General features: G+C 37.6%; 2 protein-coding genes across 2 annotated transcripts in view; both read left to right on the top strand.

Moving 5' to 3' along the window:
- The first annotated feature begins 9939 nt into the window (after positions 1 to 9939).
- On the top strand, positions 9940 to 15399 carry LOC149037286 (angiopoietin-related protein 7-like). The gene is made up of 4 exons (XM_089187586.1): positions 9940 to 10176; positions 13055 to 13231; positions 13694 to 14074; positions 14403 to 15399. The coding sequence occupies exons 1-4, from the start codon at positions 10152 to 10154 to the stop codon at positions 14675 to 14677; spliced, it is 858 nt and encodes a 285-aa protein (XP_089043712.1). The 5' UTR covers positions 9940 to 10151; the 3' UTR covers positions 14678 to 15399.
- Positions 15400 to 18496: 3097 nt separating this feature from the next.
- The window catches only part of LOC149037287 (uncharacterized), a 7348-nt gene continuing 6255 nt past the window's right edge, over positions 18497 to 19589 (top strand). The window contains exons 1-3 of the mRNA XM_089188423.1: positions 18497 to 18518; positions 18750 to 18887; positions 19561 to 19589. The exon at positions 19561 to 19589 is cut by the window's right edge and continues 28 nt beyond it. Coding sequence (XP_089044549.1) covers positions 18497 to 18518; positions 18750 to 18887; positions 19561 to 19589 — 189 coding nt within the window. The remainder of the gene's footprint in view (positions 18519 to 18749; positions 18888 to 19560) is intronic.

Consider the following 19589-nt stretch of genomic DNA (forward strand, 5'->3'; position numbering starts at 1 on the left):
TCAGCAAATCTTCCTGAATGTTCTTTAAGCTCGCAAAAAGTATCGATGTGAAAATTTGGCAGCTCATCGAGAAAGTCACCGGTAAATGTATCGTCTTCGCACCTCGAAGCCCCTTTTGTGAATGAAATTTCAAAAGAACCGGCCGCGGGAATCTCTCTTGTGATTGGCTAATCATGTTAGTAACCATGGCGACACCAATATCCTCACACGTGGAAGATAAAAATAGTATCTTCACTGTGCGCGATGAAGATATGAGTTTTTAGTAAAAGAAAAAATCCCGATATTTTATCAGTATCTATAAAATAAAGAAGCATTCGTCATGGATTTATTATCTTCAAATTCAATTTAAATAAATAGGTTACTTTTTACCAAATTGTCATAATTGCTGTCCGGATTCCCACGGTCATGGTGTCGCTGTCGTGAGTGTTTCGCTTTTGACAACAACATTGAAACAGTTTGTCTTTACCGTATTTGACAGTCGTTTATATTTATGTCACGCTGCTGCTTTAAAAAAAATTGCACAGATAAGAGCACAGAAGAGAAAATTTTGTCATCTTGAATCGCAAAATCGATCCCTTAGAATATAAATTGACATCGCCATTCTGAAAAATAACACTCCTGTAATATAGGTTTTTCGTGCGACGAAATTTAATGATAACGAGAAGATGGAACGATGAAGACAAGTGAGCAAAGAGAGTCTCATACTGTCCCTTTCCCTGTGAGAATATTAGCTATAAATCGAACTTGCGTCAGTTCCTTCATTACTTCTTTCAACCAGACTGCACTGTTTTTTTGGCAATCTCTTGGGGCTACACGCGTTGATGGTGTGACTTGAAAAATCGCAGAAAGTGCCAGAAACAGCAGAGCAGAACTTAAGTAAAGAGATCATTATGCGGTGTGAAGTCATTCCAGCTATTCTGTTATTTTTATCCTATAAACGATTAAAGACATAATTATTATTTAAAATAGTTCTAAGCAGAGCAGAACTTATGAAGAGGTCATTATGCGGTAGGAAGTCATTCCAGCTATATTATGTCACGACGCCAAGTTAAGTAATGAAACAATTAATAGGCTGAAAAATGAAAACAAACAAACAATCAAACAAAAAAAAAACAGAACCAAAAACTACAAGAGAAATAAAAACTATTTTATAATGATGATTATATTTATGATAAAAATAGTATTAATAATAACAAAATAAAAACACAGCAACTTCGTAGATCTCCACTCGAGTATTTACTGGAATTAAGGGAAGGTTAGTCTGATCCGAAAGTTCAATCAACCAACAAAACTTTGTTACCGATTATACGGTTGCTAATATTCTCGGAAAGAGAACTTCTGAGATGATGCCGCGTGACGTGGCTTAAAATTTAACCTTTGCTCCTCTTATACCTTGTACGATACGCTTTAGATTTTAACTTGTAACATAGGAAATATATTTTTATCCTATAAACGATTAAAGACATTATAATTATTATTAAAAATAGTTCTAATTCTATCGAGAATGTTCGACAAGGGGTCGTAAAGACCCTCCTCGTTTTTGGCTCACCCATGGTCAGTCTTGTGTGGACTTCGTGGGAACGTGCACGTTTACCATATCACTGGGAGGCCGTGAAGTCGTTTGAGCTACCGTTCAGTAATCAGGTTTTGCGAAATTATCTTAATTTCCCCTTAATTCGCCGTTTCCTGTTCAATTGGAAATTCCTAACAATCGCAAGTATCTTAATTTAATAGATTTACATCCTATGCTGACATGCATGAAAAAATGATAGTTGCAGGTGAACTGCAGTTAAAGAAATTGAAGGAAAAAAGCTTCGACTTTGGCCTGGCCTTCCAGATACCAGATGGACCCGCTAAACTTAGACATGAATGGGCCCCTAACTAAGAAGTGAGTCGTTGGAAGCGCTCCCAACATCTGGCTTCGTGGCAAATGTTTGGAGTAGTCACTTCGCAATAGGTCAGAGACCTAAAAGAGACTGTTCTCTTTTCTTCAGTTGCACGTATCGCATAGAAAGATATATTTCTGATATGCTGCCTTATTGCAACAACTGGCGTCTTTGAGCAAGTGACATTTTTTTGGCTACAATACAAACGGAAGTCGCGAGAAATACAGCAGGGTATGTTTTTCTTGGAGTCATCAGTTGCAAAGTGGTTCCGTTAGATAAAAAAATTTTCCTGAAATTCCAACAGAAAATCGAATGGAAAGGAAAGTTTTCGGAAACTCGTTTGGAAATTCTCAAGTTCTTGAGATCCTCCATCTTTCTGTAAATTTGGAAATTCAGGAGCTATTCTGTTCCATTCGGCATTTCCAGTCGTTACTACTCGCCCATAAGCACAGCAATGCTGCCTCTGTGCATGAAATTTCACTTGTAAAAGTAGCATATTACTCAAACAGCATTAGTCGATTTTTTTTCCAAATTATGCTTTAAAATATGCTCGTTTTTGGACATCATTCTCCTTTTTCCTAAAGTATATTTTTAAAAAGAGAAACACTAAACATCTCAAAATTATACTTATGATGTTGATAAACATGTGTCTTTTTGATCATAAATCAAACACTTGCTCTGTTACATCACAGTTCACTACCACACACCCATTTAGTTACTTGTGAGAGCGGAAACTGTGACCGACCTGTACTTCCGGTTTCTGCAGTCCATTCAACGACGAACGACGCACTGTTGCGATAAACTTATTCATCCAATACATTGCAAAATTGAACAAAAAACTGAACTTAAAAATGATCAATCTTAGAGACCAAACTAGTCATGACTCTATCTCTCTGGTAATGTTCCCGTCAAGTAAACTTCAATTTTGCTGATCATGCAAGCTAGTAGTGCTGCTTTTATAAGAAGTTCAAAAATTATATTATTCTTTCCAAATTATGCCAAAAATTACGCTAGCACAATCTATAGGGGCCTTTCTTTGTGTAAGGGGTACTAACGTATTTTTGGCTAGCGGCTCACAGAGCCTGATGCTGACACATGTCTCTGGGCGGGCGTAAGACGTTTAAGAGATGAAAACTAATAATATAATTTTTGTAAAATGCCCCTAGCTCCTCGAACGAATTTTAAAATAGGATATGCGAGGAAATTTGGCCCGTACATTTACAGGAAAACGAGGAAGATACTGGATCGCCGTTTCTTTCTTTTCTTTTCTTTTTTGTTTTTTTTTTCCCTTTACAAATGTTTTTCAAGTTTTTCAATATTACACCTTACAGATTTGTTAAAGAAAGCTAATAGTAACTGATCGTTTGTTATTAACACAGTGCAGTTACGTTTAATCATAGATCATCTTTGATACCCGATTAACTCAACGGAATGGCGTCTGGTCATTTTCTGTTTACCGACTTCCTTCGCCTTGAAAGAAGAAAGATCAAAATACCTTTAATCGTATCAAAATCTGCATTTAATAACTTCTTTTTGATATCTAGTTTGTGGCGGTTTCTTAAAAACCAGCGCCTGCGCATGGTATCGTAGATACACGAATTTCATGCCCGGTTGTTGTGTTCATGCCTCGGCACTTGATGGCGAAGTGATATTGAATGCATGTGAACCAAAGACGATTTTGAATCACATTTTACATTCACCGAGTGCCGATCGCGAACACAAATATCACCTGCACGTAAACTTAGTTCGCTGAGAAAAAAGTCCTGAAATTTTGCTTATATAGATTAATCAAGGTCCCATAACAAGGAATATTACGACACAGCTAATCAATTCAATTGCGCGAGCGTGCGTCGTAATCCTATCGTGCACACGTATGACGTCAGCAAACAAATGCTTCGTTGTATGAAGATTTTTAAGATGTCTTTTTTCCGTTCCATCCCGATTGAGATGAACTTTTAAGAGTTCTAAAAGAAAAGCAAATTAACGGAAAGATATTCGACTTGGAAAGCGATGGAAAGCAACGCAAATAACCCTCGAGTAAACACTACAACGATTCCCAGCAACGCGTTACGAACTAAGGCTGTAAAGTGAAACTGAATTTGCTGACTTTAGTGGGGCTTCGCACTTTCAGACCATTCTTTGGCCAGGTAATATTATTTTTTGATTGTTGATATGTCTTTGAAGTGTTGGGCAACAGCAGATTTTGATTCAAATCTTACAACTCTCGGAATTTTCAATACAACATAATGTAATTTTTAGGGCCGTGAAGTCTAGCAGCCATCGATTCAAGCATGTTGATTCTATTGCGCAGTTCCCATATGCAAGGAACTCAGACTTCTTTCACTTCCAATATTTGAAATATTTCTTTATGATTTTTGCCCTGCTTTCTAGTTGTAGTTTTCGGTTAGCACGTCGTTATTTGATGAACCTGACATCTGTGTACTTCTACTTTGATTTCTACTATGATTTTTATCTAAAATTTTCATTTCTGAGTTCATTTCACCCAAAATTATCATCTTTTCAGGTTGAGAGTAGGTTGTTGCACTGCTCCTAGATGAATATATCTTGAAGACGATTTATCTGGGATGCATTGTGCGCTGTCTTTCTCTGAAGTTTTAAACTTTGAGAAAGGAACGTCAAAACAACTGAGATGACAATGTTATAACACAATTAGTTCTTACGTTGGGTATTCATTCATCGGGATATGAAGCACACGAGGTGGGAAAGGTTGGAGGGAACTCAAGAAGCTAAAGTTGCTTTCGGTTACGGATTTTAGGAAACCGCCAAAAACCGGATATCAGTAAAAGTTTATTAAATGTAGGTTTTGATAAGATTGCAAAGCTATTTTGATATTTTGATCTTTCTTCTTTCAAGGCGAAGGAAGTCGGTAAATAGAACCACGACCAAATGCCATTCCATCGAATTCATCGGGTATCAAAAGTAGCTCTTGCTATTAGGGACCTTAAGCAAACCACGACGGCGAGGGAGACGAGGATATGGAAAAACAAAAGATCTAATTGGCCGTGCGTTTTAAGACTTTGCACATTTCTTAGCCGTCCTATGCAAAGCAACAACGTGAAATCACAACAATTTGCGTAGTCTACGAACCGAAACCGCGATGGCAAATTACTTTAATTTCAATTTGGAGCTCAACGCTTCTTTTATACGTTATGCTGAAGTTGAGGTGTGGCGCCGTATGAGGCGGTAAACACATGCAGCCATTTTCGAAATTCCAATTAAAGGCAGAAATTCATTTTTTAATCGAAGTCTTCATTGGCGTTGCCGTCCTGACTGCTTAAGGTCCCTAATCTTTCATCCTCTCCCAACTTCTCGCATGCTTCATATATCTATGAACGCATGCTGACATATGAACCAATTGTTCAATTTCGTTGAAAAAAGATAATATAAACTCAAGATTAACAATGTTTGCAAATGTAATGAAAACTCTCCTCAAAAGAAAAACCGCTCATCATGACGAGATTGATGTATCCATGTTTGAACACACCGCTTGTGCAGGCCGAAAAATTTATGAGACAAACCTTCAACATAATTAAAATCAGTCCATCATCATGCAATCCACCAAGAATAAGAATTATCAGGAGCTGATATGTATTTCTCTCCAAAGGCATAGCCAAACATTTTTATGGAAATTTCCGGTCCGATATAATCGAGGTTTACAGCTGAAACAGTCGGGCTGAATAAGTAACACTAAGCTGTCACTTCGAAGAGCTTGCATGGTACACAAGCATCCGCACCTTGCATCTTTATTCTCAATTACTGAATCAACTTTCATGGGACTTAAGAACGAAACGTGGGTGTCCTTCGGGAAAAAATTCGTACACACGCCAGTTTCACTAAACACCAGGAAATTATGTATCAGAAGAAAGCTTGATAAATGTAGTTAACGATAAAAATATAAATTAAGCTACTTTTCCTTTTAGGGAGTGTCGGGCGTCGATAAGGCCAGAAACGAGTAAGGGTTCTTATATTGAATTTAGGGGGCATCTGACGCCGCAGCACAAGCAACATAGCTGCACACCAGTAATAAGAAGTTCTTTCCAACATTCTGAGGATACCAAATATAAACATTTTGTTGATTTTTTAAGATAAGGAATGTTGGGTATCCTTTATCAGATCACTATAGAAGTATAGCACGTGCACTAAGGCTACAAACGTGATACTCAAAGGCTCCACCAATTTATATAATAACGACAAAAAGTTATTCAACGTGTAGAACTATTTTTACACAGTTTCACGAAGTTTCTAACTCAACCAAACGGCTCTTCCTTTTTTCTTTCACCCGGTATCCGCTGCAAACATTTTTTTCCCGGATTAACATTTTGGGATCAAAACAAAAAGGTTCAAATAGCTTTAGTGCATTTTTTCACGTGTTTGGCCACAATCCAATCGACCTTTGAAAGTATCATTCTCATAGGACAGAAACTAAAGCTATCTTTGGGTAGGATGTACACCATGAACATTCCGTTGAAATCTGCACCATTCTCTTTGTCAATTATGGACTTCAATAAAATACCACATTACCACCATGTAAATGACTTCAAACTTTAGATAGCGGCTCAAGCAGTTATTTTTACTGTCCGAAACCTGAAGACTGCATTTGATTAAACAAAAGCTATAAATTAAAACGTTGAGACCACCGGATAAAGTAGACAACGAAATTTTAATTGCCATTGACAGTTAGTGGTATCCTAGTTCTACTGACATCACTTTTATCTGTAAGGCCCCTCGTTCTCCACGCGTAAAAAATGGCTAAGATAACTTTTTGAAAATGTAGGTTGCCCAGCACAGGAAAAGTCAAGTATATATGATGTAAAATTCTCCATCAGGTTTATAAATGAGTTAACATTTTTTCTTTATCTCCACAATTGTTTCTATGGGTACATGGTCATTGTACTCTGTATCAGTGCAATCGTGGGACGATTTTTAGCTTGAATAAATCTTGGTAATGGGCCAGAATCATCGTCGCAATTTTTGAGACATTTCCCTTTTCCCCTTTCTGACATTTTGAAAACGAGAAAAAATTGGACCGCTTTAAAAAAAAGTTGTCATTTTCAATTTGACACTGTTATCATTCTCTGTTCTGTAGCATTTGTCTATTTAAGGGCCTATTTACACGGTACGACTTTGTCGCATGCGACAAGCTTACGACAGGCTTACGACACGAATTGTTTCGTGTAAATCAAACCTACAACTCGCTTACGAATCTTAAGTCATGTCGTAGGCCTGTCGTAAGCTTGTCGCAAGCTTGTCGCATGCGACAAAGTCGTGCCGTGTAAATAGGCCTTAAGAAGTTTGCATAGTCGAGGAACATCATTTTCAACTCGTGAATTGCGCGCATGCGCAAGAGCGAGTTATAGATACGATGTGGGGAATGCCATTCGCTCGCTCGCTCGCTCGCTCGATTGGTCGATTCCTGTAAACTTTTTTTAGATTTTAGGCTTTTGAGAGCATTTGATCGTTTTTGGCGAGCAATAAACAGACGAAATGGCGACCTTTGTTGCTAAGAATAGTGGTGGGGTGAAAAAGACGCCAATGATAATCTTAAAAGAGTTTTTTTTTTCGTTTTAGTTTCAACAAGCGGCGCCAGCGACTGGCAGGCATGCAAGGATTCACACTGAAATAACAGAACAACCTTCGTTTTTCATAAAATTGTAATTTACAATCCTTGAACTTGAAAACAATCCGAAGATTCATTGAAAATATCACTTACTGCGAAGCGCTCGGAGTTTACAGATGTTCAAATGCTTTTTCCGTTATGGCGTGAGATTGAGGACAACATTGATCATTACGTTTCGTCGCGTGTGTTTTTCCTGTGTGAAGCAACAAAAGATGCCGGCGACTGACGAAATAACAAGTTAACACGAAAATCAAATAACACCTAAACAAACAATTTTAGCTGTCGATTTTCAGTGAATTTTTAAAGAACAATTTTCTTTTAAGTTTCAAGACAATTTGAAGATTCAACATATATACAACGTACTAAAATGCGAAAGTTACACACCACAAAATTGATAAATAGGCCTGAAATGAAATTCTATCTTGTTATTGATGATACGTTGCCTAGCACGTGACTTAAATCTACCCAGGCGGAGATCCAAAATGACGGTGGCACGCTTGGCTTAGTTATATCACTCCAAACTCGTTCCCGTTTGTCTCATTTGATAAAAAGGGAATCGTTAATGTTTTCATTAAGACAGTATTGCCTTTATTTTCTAATATTTACAACGAAAGACAGTAAATTTCACTTTTCACCCACATTTACTTCCAACCTTTTCTTTTGAACCAGAAACAAAAATGATAGACGTTTAAAACACATGGCATCATCTACCTTGTCAAATGCAATAGCATGATCATTTCAATTGTAATGCCTTTTTATCCCAACGTTACTTTGTTTCTTTGCTACATTAGCGAACACTGAACTACTGCTCGTACTCTAGATATGACAATCAACTACAAAATTCCCTAAACCAGATAACATTAAACATAGTCTAAACAATCATGTGTCAATTCACGAGTTTGCTCACAGAGCACTTTGATTCTAAAAGTGATCTTATCCGCATTAAAGACTGCATGCACGATAAGAAAGTAATTGGAATAGTGTGGATAATAAACATAACATTTTTTGGGTCAGCAATAATGCATACGACAAGTATATCTTAGTACCTTGAAGAAGTTTCATATCAGAAAGCGTACATTTTCAAATAAGTTATCTTCTCGTTTCCGATGATATGCGTTAAAAATCATGCACGTTCATTGAGGCCACAAATGTGATGCTAGATGTAGATAACATACCTATGGATCGATTGATTGAATGATTGATGGTGTGACTGCTTGGCCGTCGGACTGTCACTGCAGCTCAATGCGTTTTTTTCCCTGCTCCATAACAATATGATTACTTATGACATATATAGTCACAAGATGTGCGCTCTTGCTTTGTCAAATCTGATTTATAATCAAATGACGAGGCGTAAAGTTTCTTTAAGGTTTCTTTAAAGCCAAATACGAAATCCTCAAAGAGCTTTTGCCATCTGCTTAACAGCGGATTGGTGAAGGCATTCTGTTTAATTTACAGATTGCAAATCGTAATAACTGACAATTATATTTTAAAATTGGGTGAGTCAAAATGAATTGTGTAAACAAATCTCTTGTAGGGTAATTTTAGGGGAGCACGTATGCAAGTAAAACAATTTGTAGTTACGATATTCTTCTCCGATTTTGATTCTTGTCTCAAATCTTACGATTTGGTTCACCTCCCAAGCTCTTTTTAAACTAATTTTTCCTTTCAGTCATCACTCATACACTGAAATAAGAAACTAACGATCCTAAAAGTAGTCTAAGTCCGTCAAATCTTTCCACGCACAAAAAGTAGAAACATCTGATGGGCGGAGTAGGACTCCTGAGCTAGATGTCTTTGTTCTCGACGTCGGTATGAATACCGTCGTAACCGCATCGGCCACAAGACGAGACACTTAACATTGTTAAGATTTTAACAATGTCAGAATGAAACATCGTGGTTTGGTAAAACTTCTTGAGTATACCAAGTATAATTTTTCCCCCTCAAAAAGGAAGTTCAAATCAACGTTAGTCACGTTCGTCGATGAAATCAAAGCCTTAGTAAAAAGTAAAACTGGCAGTGAACGTCTTGCATGTCTTCGCGCAAAAGGTCATCCCTAAAAAGTTGTTGTAACCCACTTTAGAATCTCGTCTTTCATTTCCTCGAAGAGTTGTTTTTGTTCAAACAAAACGTCGGTTACCCCCGCTAACGTTTAATTCTCATGAACTCGCACGTACTCAAAGAAAGGTCGGCCTTAAAAAATTGTTGTTATCCAGTTAGGTATAAGATCCTTCCAAAAAACTCAAGTTTCCCTCGCTTACGTTTAAGAGTGGAAACTTTACGTTAAAATCCTAGGGTATATTTTTGTGCAATTTTAACTGCGTTTGGAAACTTTTTGAACATGACCTATTAAGAATTCGCCGAAACGGTAATTAATTTAACGGGTCACTTTTGACGATCATTCCAGCAAAAAATAATATAATTAGTGCTGTCTCTGACGATAGCTGAGGTACTTGACTCTCACGACTTGCAGAGGCATGTATGCATTGAACATGTGCCCACGCAACTCCATCAAGCTTCTTTTAACTCAGTAGAGAGTTGAGTCCTATCAGTTTTGACAAAACCTTGTCATCATCCATTTTTTGGCAGCGTTTCTGAGTGATACTGCATGCAACACCAAAAGAATTACAATGAGAGGTATTAAACAAGGAACAGGTATGTGAAATCTGGCTCTTTGATTAAGAATTCGCATCTTAAGGAGACTTTCGTCCACAACTGAAGCAGTGATTAGATGCAATGCTTACTTTTTGAAATATGAGATTGTTTGCACATTTATGTCATTTAAAACTAATTTCTAACCCATGGTATGCGACTCTTAATCTTGCAAATAGGAAAAACTTTCGAAAAGTTCACTCTGTATTATCAAACGTAAAAAAAACAGAGGTCGAACTCTAAACGTTTTGGAATGTCTTTCGATGGTGGCTTTGAATAAAGAATAGTCAGATTGTCTGACACAGTGGAACAGTCGTGGTGGCCTATGCGGTCCTATAATTTTCGTTTTCCGAGCTCAGCACAATTCTATTTTCCAGCTCGATCGCACATTCGTTCTATCCAAAAGATCCTTTCAGTTTTAAGTCTGTTTCTACCTTTGGAATGGCTACTCAATGTCTAGTCAATGTCAAGATGGAAAACTATAATCAGTTTTTGAAAGTGACTTTCCTATGTAACAGGTATCATGCGAATATTAGGTTGATTCGTGGAATTTCGTCCTGTCTAAGATTTAAGTCCTTTCCATCTAGCAGTCCTTTGTTCCTTCAAACTTTAATTGCGTTCATAATGATTTTGAATACATGCTGATGATTATGATCCTAAAATCGCTGCGTTGCTTTTCGTACGGGAACGGCAAAGCGTGAAGTTTATCTAGTACCGTAAGATGTAAGGATTCTCAAACGGAATTTCGCTTGTGAAAAAGTCTTCAGACACCTTCTCCTCCTTTCTTTAAATATTGCTCTCTGCCGCCTTTTCTTGTCTCTCCAAAGAATTAATGCACTTATTCTGATCCTCAAGCTGATCTGGGTCAAAATTTTGGCGACGGCTTTTCTCAACAAACTTGAATGTTGATCTGGCTTAAAAGATGAAACAGAAACGTTAAACTGCCACGCAGTAAATGCGGTCATATATCTTGATACTTTTTTGTATGTGAAGTGCATGAATGGTACTTTCCCTGGGCGCAGGGAAACCGGAGAAATTCCGTTTTTCATTAATGAACAAAATCTAGTTGTTGCAGATCCCCGGTTTAAGGAAATTGGCGAAGGATTTTCTGCTCTTCAGTTAGGCCAAGCAAGTGTTCCGAATCATTGAAGTTTCCCCGCATTGAACGTTTATTCTGGTAATTTACAATTAATCGCCCAACGGAGTGAAAATTGACCACTCCGAAAGAAAACTTATCGCCAAAGTAACGTCAAAAGAGAAATTTATCGTCACCGAATCCCAAGTTAAAAGACTGAAAATTTCACGATTTGATTCTTCGATTTAACCTTATCCGTTCAGTACTTCGTAGGAATGACTCTGAATTAAATTCATTCGACGTGGAATCGATTGGAAGCTTCAGAGGTTATGTTAAAGAAAAGAAAACGCACAAGAAGCAACGGGAACCTCCCAATCTGAAAAAAACGATAAGTACTCAGTAAGACAAACATCCCATTTCTCTTTCACATCCCATGAAAGTTGATTCGGTTTTGAAGAAAAAAGACGCGGCGACTTCATGACCACAGATCCCATATTTAGTGGCAACATAAAGATAAGTGATATAAAAAAAAATTCCACGTACGTTAGGGTTTTGTATTCTCCCAAAAAGGTATAGCCACAACAGAAAGAAATGCCGGTAACCTTCAAAATTTTGGGATGTCAGGCAAAGCTTTCCGCGAGATTCCTTCGCTCTCCCAGAACTCTTATTTGCAATTAAAAGTTCATTTTTGAAATCCGTTCGATCCGTTCCTCCGTTCGCTACCACGCAGCAAAACTATTTGTGAATATGCTGACCGCTTCTGGATAGGATTGAAGTTTAAATGTTGAAGCAAATAGTCGTCTCGGTAAGTTGGTAACTCGTATTTCGTAAACTCAGAGCTTGAAGTTGACTTCAGGTTCTTATAAACGAAGGCTGTCTTCGATCACTTCCTTTGCTCGGTTCTACCAGATAAAACACGCGATCAGTTATAACGTGAGGACGTTTCCGCTGGAACACAAAAACTATGCAATGTTTCTTTTGGAAGTATTATTCCTTGTGGCTTTGAACGTTTCTTGGATTCGAAATAACTGCATTTTGTGGATATTTAGAGATTGGAAGCAGAATTGACTTCTGGTCGTTTGCATTTGAAAAATTTGAGTAAAACAAATTTAATGAGCTCACAAAGCAATACCGAGAAGCAGAGAATCAAATAAAGTTGTTTTTCCATTTGCGCTTGATGGCTGTGAGACGGTAAATAGGCACTTTGTGTTAGATGAATAACGGTTCATTACTATACTCTCGCAGTTCCCCTTGCTTTACACACGATTGTCATTGGCTGATAGTGAACACATGACCCTGCATAAATTTAGATCCCGATCGGAAGACATTTGTGAAGCATGATCAGTGTTTAGGTTTTGCACGTGATCAGAGCGTGGCTGAGGTGGGTGGTGTGATTGTGGCGTGATATTTAAGTGCTCTTATCTGGAACTTCCTTTCTATTTTAAAAAATAATGACTTGTAAGTTGTTCACGGATTATTCTTGAAAACGTTATAGAGAAGCCTGTGGCTGAAAAAAACAGCTTTTGTTTACTTCATCAAAAGACGAAATAGAAAACTGGTGGAGCAGAAGGCCTCCAAAATATGGCTCTTCAAAGGAACATCTTGAGTGTTACGAAGAAAAACAAGTTATACTGTTATAAACGCACAACTTTTGGTCTTTTTACTTTGTACAATTTCCGAATCAAAAGCACTCGTTGATTGTTAAGTTCTCTCGGTTGTTTAATTCATTCTTTAAGTGCGTAGCACTGACCATAAAGTAGTTAAGCTGGAATGACTTCTCACCGCTCAATGACCTCTTCTCTTCAGGTTCAGCTCTACTGCTTTTGGCACTCTTTGTGAATTCTCAGTTTATACCATCAACAAGTGCAGCCCCAATAGATTGCCAGAAGAACACTGCTGTCTGCTTAGAAGAAATCATGAAGGAACTGACCCAACTTCAATTTGAGGTTAAAATTCTCACAGAGAACAGAACATGGGTGCGATGTACGTTTACTTTTTTTTAATTGTACTGGTTATTCCATTTTATCTTTATCATTACACAGTCTATCACGAAAAAGGTAGTCTTATGCATGGCGATTTCCATTTATTTTCAGAGGAAGCATTTTAGCGAATCTAGATGACAAAATTTTCAACATGCTTGGAGCTCTTATCTTTAGCAACTCTCTGTTCAAGCTGCTGTGTAGCTGAACATTGACAACAGAATAATTTAAATATTCTAAACTTTTTTCGAATCTTTGGTCATTTGTCGAGTTTTTTCAAAATAATTTTTATTCTTATCTTATGATTTGATGCGCTTTTAAAAGATAAAAGATATATGAAGAATCCAAGTCCGTAGTCTTCTCTCCAAGACAGATACTTCTTCGGATGATATAAGCATATTCATACCAAACCCCCTCTTTGAGAGCATGCCCAAAACGTCAAGCATATGTATTTTATCTACAACAGCTAGGAACTGTGCTGAGCTGTACAAATCCGGACGAAGGATCAGTGGTGTTTACACTATCGACCCAGATGGGTCAGGCGCCTTTAATGTATATTGTGACCAAACTACAGCCAACGGGGGATGGACAGTGATCCAGAAGAGGATGGATGGCTCCGTTGATTTTAACCGCACCTGGAACGAATACAAACATGGCTTCGGTAACTTAGTCGGTGAATTTTGGCTGGGACTGGACAAGATAAACCGCCTGACTCGAAACAAGACAAAGAACAAGCTTCGGGTAGATCTGGGGTTAACTACTGGCAAAACTGTTCACTCTGAGTATGACTGGTTTGGGATTGGGAACGAGACAGCTAAGTACCGGCTATACATTGGCAATATTACAAGTAAGTTAACGTTTTTTCTTTTTTCGGCATTTATCATTCGATTTATATATATTAATTCACTCTCATTTAAATCTCAATATTTTACTCTACTTGATCGAATAATGGTATTATGAGTTGGCAAGGTAGTCCTGAGGTAAACCTGAATGTCTGATTGGTTCTTACTCGGTCTGGAGTTAGGTCTTTGTGCCACGTAAGGAACTCACTTCTTACTAACCTTCATTTTTTCCTTTATTTCCTTTTTTGCGGAAAACAACAAGTTATTCGCGGGAAAAAGCCGTTATACGGATCCTAGAATTATGCGAATTTCTTTTGTTCTGTTTTGAAACAGATGCCACCGTTTCCTCTGATTCCCTCGGTCCCCACAGGAATCTCGTTTTTGGTACCTGGGATAGACAACCTGTTGATTGTGCTCAAAGAAGTGGCAGAGGCTGGTGGTATGGCAACGGTATTAAATGTGCTGTTTTGTCAAATCTCAATGGTATTTATCCGCGTTGTGGAAGGAAAACCTCTGCAAAGATTCACTGGGCAAAGTTAGATCGAACCAGTGCCAAAGACAGCGCTCCTTCATCAACTGAAATGAAAATTAGACCGGTGGACTTTTAAAAACTTTCTTAGAGATAAGTACACAGCACATAACTAGATAGTAATTTTTTAGTGTGCTCTGATAATATCCACCTCTGAGCAGCTAAGGCGACGAAATCGAAATTAATTTAGGTTATGAATTGGTATATTGTCAGAAACAAACCATCTTTTTGGTTTCTTTGTAGTAAAAATTCCAACATTGGCTTTTAGTAAATACGTCCTATTGCAAATATGCCCCCTTACCTTCTTCACGGGTTCGTCAGAAAACGTAAAAAAAAGTTCGCCTGCGTATTTACAAGTTCTACCCCAAATCTTTCGACTCGTTTGTCAAAATCAAAATATTTTGGCGACTAACATGCAACCTGTCCCCTGAATATCTACAACCTCGATTTACATCTCGAAATGTTATTACTTCGTATTGACTAAAGAATCCTGCGTACAAGTTGGCTATTCTACCACCGAAACCAGCTATTTGAAGAGGAGTTTTTCCTTTAGGGGTGCCATGCTGTGAAACAGACTTTCGCAAGAACTCTGCTCAACAGTGTCTTTAAGCGAATTAAAAACTACGTCATCGTAGCTTTTAAATGAGACATAGTATCTTAGAAAAACAGCTTTCATGATATAATGGGTTTTTACTTTTAATGCTGTATTAATCATTAGTAAGTAAGCAGAATTTTTATATTTTATACTCCTTTATTGTGTTGAAGAATTTTACTGTGGAGAAATAAAGTTGTCTAGCAATCTTTCTATCTATCTGACAAGCGCTGCCCTTTCACGTGTTAACGTGGAAAGTTATCGAGATAAACAACAACACTGAAGTGGATTGATTTCCATTTTTTTCGAGTAAATTTGCAAATCAGCGTCCGAGTGCAAATTTTTACTTTGCTTTACTTATATAGGAAAAGATTATGAGCGATTTTTGAGTAAGAAGAGGACGATGTTCGATTCCGAAGCTAGATTTCAACGTACACGCGGTTTCTTCTTGCATTTGTGAAAGAATCGCTACCAGAAACAACTAACTTTAATTTAACTGCTTCGCAGCATGCGCACCGTTCGCCAAGAGACCGAAAGTTGAAGGCAGACAATCCTCTTGGCCCAAGTCCATTAAGATAGTGCACTTGGTCTTCTAAGAGAGCGTTAACGGGCGGCACAATAAATATAGTGACCAGTTTATTCCAGTGAAGCGAGGCGATCGATCACTGGCGCTGCTTGATATATTAAAGATTTTCCATAGCCATTTGATAACGAAACGGAAACACCTTTACCTTCGAAAAACATATCTCCCTTAGTGTCATCAATTGCAAGATGCTTCCAATCGATAGAAAAAATTTCCGGAAATTCCTGTAGAAAATCAAATGGAGAAGAAAGTTTCCGGACGGCAGAAAGCTATTTTGGATACAATGTACGCCATGAATGGATTACTGGACCCTTAACCAACCTTTTATGTTAATGATAATCTTTGATAAAATACCAGGACCCCTTTGTTCAAAGGGCAGATAATGCTATCCAACGGATAAATCGTTATTAAGCGCTTCAGTGTTAACAAAACGTACTGTGTTATCCACCGGATACAGATTTATCCAGTGGATAGTGTTGTCCACCCTTCGAACAACCGGAGCCAGAAATTCTGTCTTTGGCCATTAAAAGTTCACATTGATGGAAACAGATGATTTGTTTTTATGTTTTGTACGTGCGTGTGTTTTTAACGGAAGTGAAAACAGCCTCAAATCGCCAATACTTTTGAAAGCAATTCAAGTAATTTTTTTCCACTATCCAAAGTATGATGACTGCATTTGACCAATCATTAGCTATCAATTAACATGTCGAAACCACCGGATATGGTACGCTGACATTTTGACGTTGGGCAAAACTGATTATCGCCTTAAAAATTAAAGAAACGTTATGTATTGAAAACCAAAGCCAGCTTTTGAAACCAAAGGGTAACAGTGAGAAGCTGGAGCTCAACTTTTTAACGATAAATAGTATATACTGAAACAGCGGATTACGTCTAAGACGCGGTCTGATTGGCTACACAAATTCCGAATATGCTTTGCTGTTTACCTCCGAGCAATGCGCGCAGGATTTTCGCCCGAAAATGTAATAGTTATTTTAAGATTAAATGAGTCAAAATCATACTTAAGCGCGTATATTATTTCACTATTTTAGTTTATAATAAATCAATTCGCTACAGCAGCTCGCTGCAACTGTAAATAGGGACCTTTCGTAAACCACGACGGCGACGGCAATGAGGACGAGGAAAACAAAAGATTTAATGAGCATAACAATAACTCAGTACCTGCGTTTGAAGACCGTGTGTATTTCTTAGCCGTCCTCGGTAAAATAGGGACCTTAAGCAAACCACGACGGCGACAGCAACGAGGACATGGAAAAAAAAAAAGATCTAATCGGCAGAGCAATAGCTCAGCACGTGCTTTTAAAAACTTTGTACATTTCTTAGCCGTCCTATGCAAAACAACAACATGAAATCACCACAATTTGCTTCGTCTGCAAACTGAAACCGCTACGGCAAATTATTTTAATTTCCATTTGAAACTCAAAGCTTCTTTTACACGTTATGCTGAAGTTGAGGTGTAAGGGAAAGGTAATAAATCAAGGGGTGACCATAACCGCTCAATACAGGACGACTCTACGGAGCACTGTATGTTCATTGTGCTAGGTATCACTGCAATTCGCGAGGAATTCGTGGTGGTGTTATCTGCATTGAAAACTGCTTGATAAGGACGGAATTAGAATATTATGATAGCATACCTAATATTTCTTGACTCAGCGATATTGCATGGTATACCTCTGTAGCAGTATCACATCAGAAGGTGTATATCATTAATAATAATTATATTTCGAGTAACCCGCTCGGAAATCTGCCACGTGCCCTGAAACCACAATATGATATTCAATGTGGATAATAAACCTTATATTTTTTGGGTCAACAATACCGTATATTGAAAGGTATAACTCAGTAGGTTGTCGCAATATCGTATCAGGTGGTACACATCAATCAATGGTCATTATATTTCATGTAATACGCACAGAAATCCAGCACGTTCATCGAGGTAACAAATGTGATATTCAATGGCTCCGTTAGGTTTATTAGTTTAACGAATTAGCACCATCTTATCTTGTTTCGTCATATTTCTGAAAAAAAAAAAAAAAAAAAAGAAAAAAGAAAAAAAAAAAAACCAAGACGGAGTTTCAACTCGAGCGTTTCCTTTGGAAAGCCCGAGTAATAGCAGAATACCAAATATTGCAGTTCATTTCAATCTTCTTCATCCCATACCAGATGACAACTGTAAATAGGGACCTTTCGTAAACCACGACGGTGACGGCAATGAGGACGAGGCAAACAAAAGATTTAATGAGCAGAAAAATAACTCAGCACCTGCGTTTGAAGACCGTGTATATTTCTTAGCCGTCCACGGTAAAATAGGGACCTATAGCAAAGCCTCTTTACATATCTGTTTCACATGAACCGGTTTTTTTAAAATTTTCATTTTGACAACTATGAAATGATTTTATGGTTTCGCTAAAATCCAGATAAATTTTCATTACCAAGGAAAACAACTTCGTAACTTTGAGTAAGGAATTTAAAACTTTTTTCATCGTTCGCTTTGTTAAATCAGCAGCTTCCTAAACATGAGGGGACGCAAGCGGTCTCAACTGCAGGTACTTTTTAGAAACATGTCCTCCTCACCTACATTATCTGATATCAGCAATTGCTAATATGAACTAAATTATCAGAGATATATAATCTAACTGAAGTGTGTAGCACTGGTACCCAGGAAGGTATGTCCGATAGAGGACTGGGTTTCATTCCTGTAAAACATGGCGGAATCCACGGAATCAAGTGAGTAATGACCCTTTTTGACGTTTTTCAGCAAAAGCGTTCCTTTTCCTCTTGAGTTGTACTATTTATTTTTAAAATGAAATTCATCTAGATCGTGGCAAAAAACGAAAAAAGCGACCTATGCTTTTAGAGGTGCTGGAAACAGCTCGAAAAATACTGAGAAGAGATGACCACGGGCAACCCTCTCCTTCTGCATCAACTGGCACGGTTATGAGACTCGAGCCCCGGTAGTGTACCATTTTTGGAAAGATTCACGTACAGGACGACGCAAGACTCAATGCCAGTATCGCCCAAGAAGCAGCGCAGCAGCCAGCAAAAACGTACTTCAGCGGACAGACGTCGGACTCGCGAATGATACCGACGTTCTTGGTATTAATACTAGTATAAATCAATCCTAAATTAGCTTGAGGATGTAGTACATGTATATCTTTAATTTAAGCTTAATTATTAAGATCGGGTGAAGATGTAAGCTTCTTGGACACGTGTATTCCTTTAGATCCTTTTTAATGTTTACATATTAAGGATTTACTCGGACTTTATATGGGATTGAGTCTCTATTCTTTATTAACTCGATAATTAAGTTCTATTGCGAGGGAGTTTTAATAAACCTTCTTCTTCTTCTTCTTCTTTTTCCTCTTCTTCTTCTTCTTCTAGAATAATGTATAATGTATAATAATAATAATTATCATCATTATTATTATTATAGTAATGATGATGATGATGATAATGATGATAATGATATTAATGACAGTAATAATTGAGATTTATATAGCGCAAGTTCCATATACCCTCACAAATAGAAGAGAGCTGAGAAGGCTATAATTTTGTTCCTGCCAAAGCCAGTAAATTCTTTGATAATAATTTTAGTGTAAGCGTATTCTTTAATAAAACTGTTTCATCATGTAAACCAAATAAACTACCGAATTTTGTTAAGTTTATCATATTGGAGGTGTAAAGATATACACATGGGTATAGAAAACAAGTTTGTTCTGGTCATTACAGCAAAATCTTAAAAAAGTTGCATTGCCACCCAATTTTTTAGACATTGATTCCTGTTCGGACAGCGGTGTG

Source organism: Pocillopora damicornis, chromosome 11 (genome assembly GCF_964200805.1).
Source record: "Pocillopora damicornis chromosome 11, jaPocDami1.2, whole genome shotgun sequence".
NCBI lineage: Eukaryota > Metazoa > Cnidaria > Anthozoa > Scleractinia > Pocilloporidae > Pocillopora > Pocillopora damicornis.

Bases quoted from the DNA above. Each gene is read 5' to 3' on its own strand.
- LOC149037286 (XM_089187586.1), top strand. From the start codon at position 10,152: ATGAGAGGTATTAAACAAGGAACAG. The intron at 10,177-13,054 runs GTATGTGAAATC...TCTTCTCTTCAG, and splicing joins AGGTATTAAACAAGGAACAG to GTTCAGCTCTACTGCTTTTG. The intron at 13,232-13,693 runs GTACGTTTACTT...TATCTACAACAG, and splicing joins GAACAGAACATGGGTGCGAT to CTAGGAACTGTGCTGAGCTG.